This window comes from Lepidochelys kempii, chromosome 8, assembly GCF_965140285.1.
Source record: "Lepidochelys kempii isolate rLepKem1 chromosome 8, rLepKem1.hap1, whole genome shotgun sequence".
Lineage (NCBI taxonomy): Eukaryota > Metazoa > Chordata > Testudines > Cheloniidae > Lepidochelys > Lepidochelys kempii.
In genome coordinates, this window is record NC_136387.1 from 53,931,656 (window position 1) to 53,946,310 (window position 14,655).

General features: G+C 45.6%; 1 protein-coding gene across 3 annotated transcripts; it reads left to right on the forward strand.

Moving 5' to 3' along the window:
* The first annotated feature begins 2,582 nt into the window (after nucleotides 1–2,582).
* On the forward strand, nucleotides 2,583–9,312 carry LOC140915933 (uncharacterized). 3 transcript variants are annotated; one of them, XM_073356593.2, is made up of 3 exons: nucleotides 2,803–3,107; nucleotides 3,711–3,999; nucleotides 7,410–9,312. In XM_073356593.2, the coding sequence occupies exon 3, from the start codon at nucleotides 7,521–7,523 to the stop codon at nucleotides 8,676–8,678; it is 1,158 nt and encodes a 385-aa protein (XP_073212694.1). In that variant the 5' UTR covers nucleotides 2,803–3,107; nucleotides 3,711–3,999; nucleotides 7,410–7,520; the 3' UTR covers nucleotides 8,679–9,312. The 3 variants fall into 3 exon arrangements, with proteins under 3 accessions (XP_073212697.1, XP_073212694.1, XP_073212693.1); XM_073356596.2 differs by lacking the exons at nucleotides 2,803–3,107; nucleotides 3,711–3,999 and adding an exon at nucleotides 2,583–2,696; XM_073356592.2 differs by lacking the exon at nucleotides 3,711–3,999.
* Nucleotides 9,313–14,655: the final 5,343 nt, after the last annotated feature.

The following is a 14,655-nucleotide window of genomic DNA, read 5'->3' on the forward strand; positions in this document are numbered from 1 at the left end:
AGAATACTCCTGATTTTTACACTGTTAATATTTAGATTTAAGGTTCCTCACTCTAGAAGATGCAATATGCTAAGCAGTATCTGTCTTTATTAGAAATTCTAGGGCACTTTTAAAGGGATGGTGTCAACTTAATTTTCTTTTCTAAACTGACTGACTAGCCCCCCTTGCCAAATTTTCAGCTACTGAACCCTTAAAATAGCATGCCTTTTAAAGTTTTTTAACATGTTTTAAATGTGGTTTCTGGTTTGCTATGTGTTGGGGGGCGGTCCCAGAAGGGTCTTTTGGGTTGGCCTAAGAGGAACACCTCTCCTCCTGTATCCTTTTACTTCACTTGTGTGCTGATTGTTCTCTTTTTTTCATTTCAGCTCTGCTTCTGCTGTTACTGCTAACCACCCATTTTTTTTCAAATTTCTGAGAATGTTGTTCACAAAAACAGTGAACCTGACTCTCTCTACTTTGGGCATTTGACAACACTTTGTGTAAACTAAACAAGTGTGAACAATCATTTTTAAGTCCTATAAATCTTGGGAGTTACTTGTAACTACAGTAAGTACAAAATTGTTAGCTGTAATCATTATTTCAAGTTGATAGTGTCCCATAAATCACTCAGCTAAGCAGTTAGTACCATTATGTAGGGCCTATTAGATATCTTAAAAGTAGGTAGGGATGTTAATGAGAGCATGTAATTGATAAATGTCCTTTTAAGCCACACCTGTGCTTCCTCTGCTGGCAACATTGTATATGCCAACTGCTCCTGTAGCTGGCTATATTATGGTGAGGGATCGTGGGAGCAGGATGGCTTCCAAGGTGGTGTCTGCTATTTTACCCATGGTTGTAGGAACTCTTTGCAGTGAGTGGTGCGATAGATGAAGTAAAAATGCCCCCAGTTTTCCTGTCTTCTTCTCATGCCCTCCCTTGTCTAGTCTGTTGCCCACCTAGTTGAAAAAAAGTGATTTAAGGTGAAAACTTTAGGAGTAAAATTCCTTATAAGCTTATATTACACAGTCATACTCTAAAAATGCATTGTTTTAGAGTTTATTTCAGCTCATCACTAGTTGCCATGAATGGTTGTGGATGGAGACAGTGCCTGTGATGAAAATATTTTCTACTGTCCTCTTGCTCCAGCTCATTGAGCTACCCTCCTTCACAATACTTGTTCTTTCCCCTAAGGCTGAAGTATGGATCTAGCTGCAGTATGCAGGGATGGTATATATATTTTTTTTTATGAAACACTTTGTATATAAAGTCTATATATTTCTGTAGTGTGAGGCATTTGTATACGTCTTCTGGGCTCCCTTAGATTTGAAGCGGGCTTGCACGAAATAACGTCTCTGGTTGCCATGGGTAGTTTTCAGCATCCTGTTTGCATTTTTACAGAATGAAAATACAAATGTTTAGGGTCACCAGAAAATATTACCCTGCAACAGTTAATGGCCCTAGTTTTTGAAAGGGAGAGACTAAATGCAGTCATGAAAACTGGTCTCTTTGAAGGTTTTATTTTTCATCCAGGAATGCCACTTCTTTGGTTGAAGTATCATTAAATATGGACAAAGAGAGATTACTGTGAGTTTGAGTGAGGTTTTCCAAACCAGTGGTGGAAAGGCCACTTGTTTCTGCTATGAAAAGGGAAATCAACATTTGTGTTCATTTATCATGCTGATGGAAGGACACACATGGTTCTTGAGGAAAACATATAACAACTTCCCAATATTTGGACAAAACGGTTAAAGTTCTAGTTCTGTAGGATGGTGATCTTTGTGGTGAAATTTACTAATGGATGGTTATAGTCATCCTTGCAATTATAGTTTATATACATCCACCCCTGGAATATGCATTAAGAAAGGCACTAGAATATAGTTTAATCAGTTCATTGAGGTCTAGATTCAAGAAAGCAGCTTAGTATATGTTTGACTTTAAGCATGGGTGGGAGTCCCAGGGGCTTCACTGGGACTTAAGTATGTGCTAAAGTGCCCACCTTAAATAGGGATGCAGGGGCCAATGACCTTTCCTCTGCTTCCCAGGGGTTAAAGAGGGGGAGACTACACAACCGAAATTTGAAGTAACATTCATCGTGGGCAAATACTATCCCTGCCTGTACATTTTTAGGGGGGGGGGAGTGCGTGGCTGTGCCCTAGGACAGCAGCTTGTGATGGGTGGTAGAGCAGGAAAAGAGAGTTTGGAGTCAAGGTACCAGTTGGGGTAAAACTAAGAAGACCGCTGATCAAAGACCTCACACAAAGAGTATTTTCCCGGGCGGGGGGCTGCTGCAGGCACCAAGAGAGGGATGTGGACAGAGACGAGAGGCTGGCCGCGGGAGGGCCCCGGGGGGAAGCGGTGCCCACAGCTGATGGGAGCACCGGGAAGGCTAAATAAAAAATAACACGCCAAAAAACCCAGCGCCACTTCAGGCCGCCGGCCCCGCCACTCTCTGCGCGCACGCAGCCGGCGCCCCCACCCGCCGCGCCCGCGGAGCCCCCGCGGCTTGGTGGACTCCGGGCAGTAACAGCCGCGCCAGGGGCTGCGGGGCGGCCGCTGCGCAGGCGCTCCTGCAGTTCGGCGCGTGCGCAGTGGGGCGGAGGGTTCCGGACCCCCGGCGCGGCATGGGGCGCTCACCCCGCTCCGTTCTCGCGCTTGGGCCGGCCCCGTTAGAGCTCCGGGCGGCAGCCTCGGGCTGAGGCGCGGGGCCGCCCCGCACGGTGAGCCCCGGGGCCAGAGCCCCCTGCCGGCAGCGCCCGCTGCTCCGGGCCGAGTGAGCGCAGGGCGGGCTCCGCCCCGCGGGGGGAGGGGCCGGGGCAGGACACGCCCGGGAGGCGGCCGGGTCCGGGCGAGGAGCGCTGCGGGCAGAGCCGCGGGGCGGGGCAGCGAATGGCCGGTGTTCGCTCCCCCGGAGCCGGGAGCAGGCGGGGGGCAGCGCTCCGCGGGCACCAGCCGCCAGAGGGAGCGTGTTGGCCCGGGCGGGGCGGGTCACGGTGCTGCAGGGAGCGGAGGGACCGGCCCCGCAAGGCTCATTCCCTGTCGGTGTCTGTCTCAGGTCGGGGGATGTAGCCCGCCCCGTCCCTGGAGCCGCTGCCTGATAACGGGACTGCAGGGAGCTGTGCTGGAGGCAGGTGTGTCTGGTGGGCGGGCCTGGCGCGGTGGGAACTTTCTTCTCTGTCTTGGCATGGCATCTTTCTCCCTTGATTTCTCCTCCTCCTCCTTCCTTCAGCATCTCCAGCCACAGTCCCCTCTGGTCTCTTCCCCCTCCTGTTGGCCTTTTTTTCTCTCCCATATTCCACTTCCCTATACTTGGAGTGTCCGATGTTGGAACTACTACTAGTGTTGTAGCGGGGGTAGTTGTACTACTGAGATTATGGTTGAGGCGGAAAATTAAAAGGAACAGTCACAAGAGTGAAGTGCTTGCAAGCCGCATGGAAATTTTTTTCAAAACACCATTATAGAGGTTCAAACTATGTGTGTACATCAAATAAAAGAAAACAATGAAGAGCTGAAAAAAATGCCACCATGGCTAAACAGCAGTAAAAGATGCAGTCAGACACAAACAGATGTTATTTAAAAATTGGAAGTCAAATCCTACTGAGGAAACTAGAAAGGACCATTAACTCTGGCAAGTTAAGTGTAAAAGTATAATTAGGCAGGCCAGTAAATAATTTGAAGAGCAACTAGGAAAAGACACAAAAATTAACAGTGCCATTTTTTTTTTTTAAGTACAGCAGTAGGAAGCCTGCCAAACGGTGAGCCCACTGGACAATTTTGTTGCTTAAGGAACACTCAAGGAAGATAAGGCCATTGTGGATAAGCTACATGAATTCTTTGCATTGGTCTTCACTGCAGAGAATGTTTAGGTGACAAATCCGAGGAACTGTCCTGGCTTGACGTGTCAATAGAGGAGGTTTGGGAACAAATTGATAAACAGTAATAAGTCCTCAAGACCAGATGGTATTCACCAAAGAGTTCTGAAGAAACTCAAATATGAAATAGCAGAACTACTGCAGAAATGTGGTATGTAATATATTGCTTAAATTAGCCTGTGTAACAGATGACTAGTGGATAGCTAATGTAATGCCAATTTTTAAAAAAGGCTCCGCAAGTGATCCTAGCAATTGCAGGCCAGTAAGACTAACTTCTGTACAAAGCGGATTGGTTGAAACTATAGTAAATAACAGAATTATTAGACACATAAAGGAACATGATGTGTTGGGGGCAAAGAATCAAGACGGCTTTTGTAAAGGGAAATTGTGCCTCACCAATCTGTTAGAATTCTTTGAAAGGGTCAACAAACGTGGGCAAGGGTAACCCAGTGAATATAGTATATTTGGACTTTCAGCAAGTCTTTGACAAGGTCCCTCACCAAAGGCTCTTAAACAAAGTAGCTGTTATGGGATAAGAAGGAAGAGCCTCTCATGGCTCAGTAACTAATTAAAAGATAGAAAACAAAGGGTAGGACTAAATGGTCAGTTTTCACAGTGGAAGGAGGTAAATAGCAGGGTCCTCCAAGGCTCTGCACTGGGACCAGTGTTGTTCAAAATATTAATAATTTATCTGGAAAAGGGGGTGAACAGTGAGGTGGCAAAGTTTGCAAATGATACAAAATTACTCAAGATAGTTAAGGCCAAAACTGACTGTGAAGAGTTACAAAGGGATCTCACAAAACTGGGTGACTGGACAACAAAATGGCAGATGAAATTCAATGTTGAGAAATGTAAAGAATCAACATTGAAAAACATAATCCGAACTATACATACAAAACTATGGGTCTAAATTTGCTATTACTACTCAAGAAAAAGATCTTGGAGTCACTATGGATAGTTCTTTGAAAACATCAGCTCAGTGTGCAGCAGCAGTCAAAAAAGCCAACAGAATATAGGTCCCATTAGGAAAAGGTTAGATAATAAGACAGACAATATCATAATGCAACTATATAAATCCATGGTATGCCCACACCTTGAATATTGCATACAGTTCTGGTCACCCTGTCTCAAAAAGATATATTAGAATTGGAAAAAGTACAGCAAAAGGCAACAAAAATGATTAAAGGGATGGAACAGCTTCCATATAAGGAGAAATTAAAAAGGAGGGACTGTTCATTTTAGTAAAGAGACAACAAAGGGGGGATACGATAGAGGTCTATAAAATCATGAATGGTGTGGAGAAAGTGAATAAGGAAGTATTATGTGAAGGAGTAAATAACACAAAAACCAGGAGATCACCCAATGAAATTAATAGGCAGTAGGTTTAAAACAAACAAAGGGAAGTACTTTGTACAATGCACAGTCAACCTGTGGAATCTGTTGCCAGGGGATGTTGTGAAGGATTAGACAAGTTCATGGAAGATAGGTTCATCAATGGCTATTAGCAAGATGATCAGGGACACAGCCTCATGTTCTAGGTGTCCCTAAACTTCTGACTGCAGAAGCTGGGACTGGACAAGAGGGGATGGATCACTCGATAAATTGCCCTGTTCTGTTTATTGCCTCTGAAGAATCTGGTATTGGCCACTGCTGGAAGACAGAATACTGGGATAGATGGACCATTGGTCTGACCGAGTATGACTGTTCTTATGAGATTAGTTTATTGTTTAATATATACTAGCAGTGCATTCAGCACGAGATGTCTAGTGTAAGCAGTATTTAGAGCAGTTCTCCATTGGGGTATGGCACCAGATTCTTCCAAGGGGAGTAAGTGACACACAATACTGAGTTAGGATGGCACATCATTCCCACATCCTTAAACAATTTACTGCTCCAGGTTTAGCCCTGTGAGGTATGTGAATGTGTGGAAGAAGATGGGATGATAACATGTGGGAGAATGAGAAAATGGGTAGGCAATAAAAAGAATGAACTAGGATGGGTGGAGGTTACTGGGCACACAGGAAAGTGCTGGGATTCAAGTGAAGGGGCATTGAACACCAAATCCATACAAATAAGGATGTGGAAGGGTGGAGCTGGGGAATCACCTGTAGCAGGGGGGGAAAGATGGGACAGAAAAGGAAGGTGATGGGGCGCGCAAGGGGCAAATCACATACTATACATAAGAGAATGAGTAGAAGGGTATGTATGGGGAAAGTCAGTGAGTTGGGGAGGGGGCTGTTGATTTGGTATTCAGAGGTGGATTACAGTTTTGTGGGGCACTGGGCCAGAGCAAGTGTGGGCCCCTCCCCATCCCTTCCACCTGCACTTTCCTTGCCCCCCCCCCAAATCCCCACCCCTCTAGTGCTCCTGCTGGGAAATGGGGTTGGGGCATGGGGGCTTCCCCATCCTAGCACTCCTGCCAGGGAGTGGAGGCTTGCCTGGCGCTCCTGCCAGGGAGCAGATTCGGGGCACAGGGAAATAAAGTGCTTGGTGGTCACTCATACATAATGATATATCTCTAGCAATGCAAAGAGAACACTTAATATGAATCTTCTGATAAAGCCCTGTGTAGTGAAGGGAGTCTGTCCTGGGAGTTAAGTGAATAAGTTTGAATATCTCAGTCCCGCCCATGTTTAAAGGAAGAAAAATGTTTGCTGTTCTCTCAGGATTGGCTAGGGCTATCTGATGTGGAAACTTTAGATGGCTGACACACAAATAGGCCAAATAACATAAAAGAAGCAACATGGCTGGCAGGGATTTAAATATTGAAGAGATGCAATTTAAAATATTTTATAAATTGTACTAGACCCCAGAAGGACTTCTGCTAGCTAGAAGCAAGGAGACAATGATCTAGACTAGAAAAGTAGAAAGCAATTAGAGTACAGTAATGTTTTGGAGTGGCCCAAGAACAACAACATCAAAAATAGATGATAAAATGTTCTTGCTGCTTCTGTTATGTAGCCTGGCAGGCTGTTGGTCATTACTGAGCGTTTAATACGAAAAGGGCATGTGGTTTATTTGTGTGGAAAAGTTTGTCAGGATCAATGTTTACCAGGGAAAATGAATTTCAGATCTAACAAGTCCCATCTTATGATGATATACATATTGTGGAGAAGAGTAGAATAGATGTAGAAGGGTTTAAAGAAGTGTGGGAATAGTTTTTAAATCATATTACAAAACAAGGGAAAACTCAAAACCAAATCTCTGATCACCAAATATGTGAAGTGGATGCATCCACATTATTAAATTCTAAAACAGAAATTGTAGAAATTCTTAATGGTTTTTTTTAAGAGTAGAGAAACGAGTAGCTGTTACCTTAATTATTCAGATTTGCCAAAACGATCCAATTAAAATAGAGGATTTAATTTTATGGAGATATAGAAATGTTCCATTTGATGATCATAGTAAACTACCCAGTGTCCCCTACAGTGAAACTAATGTACAAAGTCTCAGTATTATTCTGTTCACCAGAAAAAGATCTCTGTTGTGGTTGTTTCGTTTTACTTAATATGAATGTTGGCGAGTTGGCTAATGAAATCATCACCTGTTTTTTCTCGGAAGGGCTGTGATTGGAGTTGAGAACGAGATGAACCAATCATGAAGGACTATAAGAACATGGTATACTTACATCCACAGTAAGCCATATACACTCTCCGTATATGACACCACAGGATGGACGAGGTGGACTGGGAGTCCGATAACGGCACTTATGACACAGGTGAGGAGCATTCAGATGACTCCAGTCATTCCTCTGAGCGGGTGGGTCGCAAATCTAGTCTCCAGTTGGAGGTAGACATAGACTACTCTCAACCATGCAGTCCTGGTTGTAGCCCTGCTGGACCTTCAGGTAAGCAAGAACTCCCTGTAGAATTGCAGTGTGAAGATGAGGAAACCTATGAGACCTACTACCAGAAGCGAGGTGAGACTACAGCTGGGGTCTTTGTCACTTCCAACACCAACTTTGACCTTCAATGTGAAGATGAGGATCTGGAGTTCTATTCCTCTGAGGAACCTCAGGGAGGATTAAGTGAGGATGATGAAAACATCATTCTTGTTGATGCTTTTGATGAGGAGGACCTGGAGCCCATCTCTGGAGAAGCTTTGCCTTATAGGTGCAAGAAGTGTGGTGTCTCTTTCCAGGATCTGGGTGAATTACAAGAACACAAACATATCCATCTGACAGAGCATTCATACCAATGCCCCATCTGTGGCAAAGAGTTCTTCCGTGCTGCAAACTTGCGAATGCACAAGCTCATTCATTCTAGTGACAGGCCACACAAGTGTCCAGAGTGTGACAAGGGTTTCATCCGCACGGCTGATGTCTGGAGGCACCTACGCAATGTGCACAAAATTGAGCGCTCCAAGGTAGTTTTGGGAAATGGCATGGTTAGGAACCCATGGTCAATATTGCACCAAAACAAGCATGGCAGTGGAAACACTGACCAGCAGTGTTCAGAAAATAAAAAGCCTGGGGAAGAAGAGTCTAAACCTTACATCTGTCCAATGTGTGGCAAAGGTTTCCGTAAACCTAATCTGCTGTCGAAACACAAAGTGATCCATCGAGAGGACAAACCATATAAATGTCAAGAATGTGGTATGGCCTTTGTCCAACTACTGAGGTTGAAACGGCACCAACAGACTCACTCTGGAGAGCGCCCTTTCTATTGTGAAGAGTGCGGAGGGACGTTCACAAGACTGGCATCACTACAGCGCCATCAGCGGATCCATACTGGAGAAAAACCCTACTCTTGTGCTTACTGTGGTCATTCCTTCACAGAGTCAGGCACTCTAAGGAGGCATGAGCGCACACATAAAGTGGACAAATCTTAGTGTTTAGGGCTCTGTGATTGCGGTCACCATTCTTTGCCTGTCACTAGAACAAGAACTGTTCAGTTATCCTAGAGAGATTGCTCCCAGCCCCCCCGCCCACACACACAAACTGGTCCACAACTCTCTTCCTGAAGGAGGGCCAGTATAAGTCTATTATGGAGATATTGCCTTGTAAGGAACTCCATGATCCCTGCAGGTAGTCAATACTGACCGGCCTGGCACCTGTCTTGTGGAGTTACAATAGGAAAAAGCTCCATGTCCATTAAATAATGAGGTCAGAGAAGTCAAAGGACATATATGGAAGTGAAGCTCCTACAAGGTAGTGAGCATTGTCATAACTAGCTGGACTTTTCTTGGGGTGCATTAAGTTGAGCTTTTCTCTAGGCCTGGTGTGTTAAATGGAGCCCTACTGCAGTCCTGGGCTGAACTGATTGTGACTGCTCTTCAGCACTGGATTTGGAGATCTGTCATTGCAGTCTTTGCAAGGACTGCACAGTCCATTTAGTCAGAGCTGGCCAATCCATACCTTCTCTCTGTGCATTCTGTCATGTTTTTATTGAAGTATGTTTGTTTGGGAGGGAAGTATGTTGGCTGTAAAAATCCAGAACCCTAATAAATTTGACAATTAATTAAACAGCTGAAGCCAATACATACTCTTTTGTCCATGGTTATGTATGTATATCGGTGGGTGGAAAGAGACTTGTATAAGTGGCTGTGAAGTGTGTGGAAGAGTGGATTGTTTGTATGGATCTGTGCCACTTGTGTCTAAGTGGAGTAGAGACCATTCCCAGCTACTGCATTACAATAACAAATATTTGAGAATTTAAAATCAGAAGAGTGGCAAAAACAACAAAGTGAAAATTACGTCTTGCTGATTATTACATTTTAATTTAAATTTCCTTGTTTCTGGGGCCCTGTGAGCATGAGGAAATTCATCATAACAAATCATTTGAATGCCATGAACTCACAATGCCTGTACCTAGGGCCTTGTGTGCTGCACAAAGTGTTCACTAGAATCTTAGCTGTCATTTTAAAAATTAAGTCCCAATAAAACCTAGTTCTCAGTGAGATCTGCCGGAGTCTGCAAATACTGGAAACAATTACTCTAAAGGAGGTCTGAACTGCACAATTCATCTTAGGGGATCTGTTGACTTTGAAACCTAATGATGGACATTAAAATGTTAACATTAAATATTTAATGGCTGATCATTTTAGCAGGAACATCCAGTTTATGTATTCATCCCACAGTTCCAAACTGCCTCCCATGCCAAAAGATACTGGTATCCCAAAATTACTGGCTTCCCTCAACAAATTATACAGTGCAGTTATGCATTTTCAATATGAAGTTCTGCAGCACATTGACAATGTAAAATTTTTGGGAATCATAAGGTTACTTACATTTAGTATCAATTCAAGTAACATAAGGGATACTGTACTGATTGTATTATTCATTTGCATATTCAATTTAGTAAAATACCGATTTTTAAACTGATCTGAATTTCCGTTCTGCTTCACTGAAGAGCTGTGGACTCCAAGCCCCTTGCCACAGAATTTAGGTCAAACTTGCTGCAAAGTTCATGGCATGGACTATGCCTATACAATACCTTGCATCCGTAAAACAGCCATCCCAACTGTTTTACAAACCTTGGTCACACTAGATTGTTGCTGTGTGTGGAATGGGGTCTTGAGCTCAGATCAATCTTAACTGCTTTAATCTACAGTGATTTATTTTGATTGTGGATGGGATGTCAACCATTAGTTTCTCAAATTCATTTTAATTTCATCCCACAAAGTAGTTACTGGCATTAGAAAATTAGCCAGTACCACAGCTCCTAGGAACACTGCTGGGCACTGTGGAATATAAATTCTGAGCTTCCCAAAATCACTAGTAAAACCATGACTGTAAGGCTTGAGGAGAAAAAGAGCAGCTAGCCTGAGAAAATAAAGCATAGGTCAGAGTAAATTGCCATACTTCACTCTTCATAAGTCTGATCTAACAACCCCAAGTGCGCATACAGCCAGGATTTCTTCCCCAGCTCAGGGCTCAGATGCTGAATTTATCCCTTCTTGTATTGCTTCCAGTAATGTCCCAGAATTGAAAGTATGTTTATGTGTGTTGGACAAGTCCTCCATATAGCACAGTATTAATGAGGGAAACTGCTGTGTCCTTCCGTGTCTTTTAGACACTGATATACTGAACATTTTGGACCCAGAGCTAGAGGGACTCTGGCAAATTTGGACAAAACAAAAATAATTTCTGTGGAGGCCACTAGCTTACTCCTAAAGAAAGTGAAGCTGCCAACTACAATAAAAGCTGTTTTATCTGGCATGTTGGGGAAATGGGGAGTGCTGGTAAGTGAAAAATGCCAGTTAACGAAGAGGGAGGGAGTTTGGGAGCTGGAGGGGGTGCGAGGCTGGGGGCTGAGGTGCGGGAGGGCGTGCGGGGCGTGGGCTGTGGGAGGGAGTTTGGATGTGGGAGGGGCCTCGGGGCAGCAGTTGGGGGTGCAGGGTGCCAGATCCGGGAGGCTCTCACCTTGGGCAGCTCCCCACAAGTGGAGACCTGTCCCAGCTGCTCCTAGGCGGAGGCATGGCAGGTGGCTCTGCGCACTGCCTCTGCCTGCAGTTGCCCCCCTCATAGCTCCCATTGGCCACAGTTCCCAGTCAATGGGGGTTGCAGAGCTGGCACTCGGGGCGGGGGTAGTGCAGAGAGCCGCATAGGAGCAGCTGGGACAGGTCACCACTTGTGGGGAGCCACCCAAGGTGAGCAGCCCCCGAATCCAGCACCCCACATCCCCTCCTGCGCCCCTACCTGCTGCCCCGAGCCCCTTCCTGCACCCAAACTTCCTCCCAGAGCCCACATCCCATCCCGCACTCCAACCCCCTGTCAGCCCTGCACCAACCAGACTATAAACTGGAATTTCAATGAAGATCAGAAATGCCAGGTTATAGAGCTTTCCGGTTGGTGAAGTGCCGGATAAAACATCTTTTACTGTAATTATATTTGCCCTCTCTCCTCCCATTTTAGCTATTTATTATTGTAACTGGCCATGTAAACAGCATGGGGTGACTTTGGTGGTGTCCTAGTGTGCCACATGACAGATTCAGGGTTTGTAAGTGATTTCAGAGACTTCTCTACTCAGCTCGATAAACATCAGACGCTCTGCGGATCAGATGACTTTAACCACGTGTTGTAAATTCCTCTAGGTAAGATTTCGCAGCTCAAGCTGGAAAGTTCCTCTACCTCTGATTCCTTGAGTTGCAGTCATGGGCGTTTTCTTTGGATGGGGTTGAACATACTGTTCACAAGAGTCATCGTATTCTTGGTTAATTGGCACTTTCACATGCCCAAGCATCTCGCTTTGGAGTCAAACCACCAGACAGGTTTCTTTTTATTAACCTGTTCATTATGCTTAGTAAAGGTTTCATTTTGCTAAACTTTTAATTCTCCGATTAAATAATGTTTGGAACACTTTCAACATTGTTACGCTCTCATCGGCACAATACCCATTCTACCAACTGCCGCACCACATGCGTGTATATCCTATCCCTTGTAAACAAGAACTGTAGTCTGTGGCCATTTTAATAGCACTAAAATTCTGTCATTTAGTTCATAGTCTAAATGGATGGCAAATCAGAATAACTTTGGATTTCAGTAGATATTTAAAGACCGATATAAATGATTTCTAGTGAGAAGTCACAGTGGCACATTTTGCAGTTATGGACAATGTACGTAGGGCCGTACAGGCATTTCACACCTCTCCTGATCTTGATTGATACTGTAGTTCAGCTGTGGTTCAAGAAATTTTGGGGCTAGCTCTTAGGATTTGTCTAACCCAGGGGTGGGCAAACTACGGCCCACAGGCCACATCCAGCCCACGGGACCCTCCTGCCTGGCCCCTGAGCTCCTGGCCCAGGAGGCTAGCCCCCGGCCCCTCCCCTACTGTTCCCCCTCCCCCGCAGCCTCAGCTCACTGTGCCACCGGCGCAATGCTCTGGGCAGCAGCGCAGCTGCAGAGCTGTGGCCTGACCCGGTGCTCTGTGCTGCGCGGTGCGTGACTGGCTCCAGCCGGGCAGCACGGCTGCCTGTCCTGGTGCTCTGTGCTGCGCGGTGCGTGGCTGGCTTCAGCTGGGCGGCACGGCTGCCTGACCTGGTGCTCTGGGTGGTGCAGCTGTAGCGCCGCCAGCCACCGGTGTTCCAGGCAGCATGGTAAGAGGGCAGGGGGCGGGGGGGGGGTGGGGGTGTGGATAGGGGTTGGGGCAGTCAGAAGGCAGGAAACAGGGGGGTTGAATGGGAGCAGGGGTCCTGGGGGGGCAGTCAGGAAGGATGGGGGCGTTGAATGGGGTGGTGGGGGGCAGTCAGGGGCAGGGGTTCTGGGGGCAGACAGGGAGAAGGGGTGGTTGGATGGGGCAGGGGTCCCAGGGGGGCAGTCAAGAATGAGAGGAGGGGTTGGATGCAGTGGCGGTGGGGGCAGTCAGGGGACAGGGAGCAGGGTGGGTGTGGGAATGGGGCAGGAGTCCTGGGGTGGGGGCAGGGGGGGACTGTCAGAGGGCGAGAAGCAGGAGCGGTCGGGCCACATACAATTTCGGAAACCCGATGTGGCGCTAAGGCCAAAAAGTTTGCCTGCCCCTGGTCTAACCTGAGCTTCTTCAGATTTAACTAACTTGGTAGAAAAAATGGTTGAGCTAAATCCGTGCAACGTCCTGGTGTGGTAGCAGTTAAACACTCCCCCATCCCAACTTAAAACCAATTTTCTCTCTCTCTCTCATTCAGCAGCCTCTAACTTTAACCACCACTGAAGTCCACACTCCATGCTCGTTATATACAGAAATTGTGGCCAGTTGGTTTAGCAGGCACTAGCTGGCAATGGACGGTTAAATGGAGCTGTAGCTATTTATTTTCCCTGTATTAAATGACCATTTAGAACAGAAGGTCTCCTACAGTTGTGAACTGTTTGTTAAGATAGCAGGCTTCATATTAACTCATTTCCCCCTCTAGCCTTGATGCCACGCCGTCCAATCTTACTGATTGATGGCATGAAAACCTATTAAGACAGTATTAAGGAAACAAGCTAAGAATATGAGTGCAGCTGTTTAGTTGTATTCCACCCCTTCTTTCTTTTATCTACCATTAGTTTCTTCTCTGTTGAGGGGAACTACATGCATTTGTTCTGAATAGCCCCTCTTCCCTGCAGCTCCTATTACTTTAATATCCTCAGACTACTTTGCAGCTTGGTTTTGCATCCTGAGGGTCTGGTACCTTCTATGGTACCATTGATGTAACGGGAATAATTGTGCTTTAAGTCAGGCATATGCTTAAGTACTTTGCTGAATCAGTGCCTAAATGTTTGCAGATCTGTTTACCATTCATTATTCACCAAAGAAGTATCTGACAAAAGCTGGCAAGCCGACAGGCAGAAAGGAGATTGTTGGTTTTTTCAGTTTAGGTAGTGAAAAATGGCTCTGGATACACCCCCCCCAAAGAATTCTCAGCTGGCTCAAATTTAGAAGCATTACCTCTTCGAGAGCAATGAACATTTTGGCATCGTGACAGAAGCATCTCCATGAATCTCCTGAAACAGATTGAAAACCACTAGCCTAGAAATTGGCATGGTCTATACTGTAAGGTTCAGCAGTGTGCTCGTTGCAAGCTCAGAATAAGAATGGAAGATGAGCTGTGAGAGAAGACTTTTGAAAAACCTGTTTCTGTTTTTTGTTATTCCTTATTTTCAGTTTTGTAAAGTGAACTTTGTGCTTGTGAAAGGTGCTGGAACGATAATCGTGAGACGGGAAGGAGCCTTTTATCTTCGCCCCAGGCACAGTACAGTCAGTGACACAGCATATTTGGCCAGGTGACATAATTCTGATCTGGAAGGACCAGCTCTAAGGGTGAAAGGACAGTCCCATTCTCATGTCCATTCAATCTTCAGCATCAGTGCAGAGAAGGCCAACAAGATACAATGCCAGTTGGCATGGCTTTG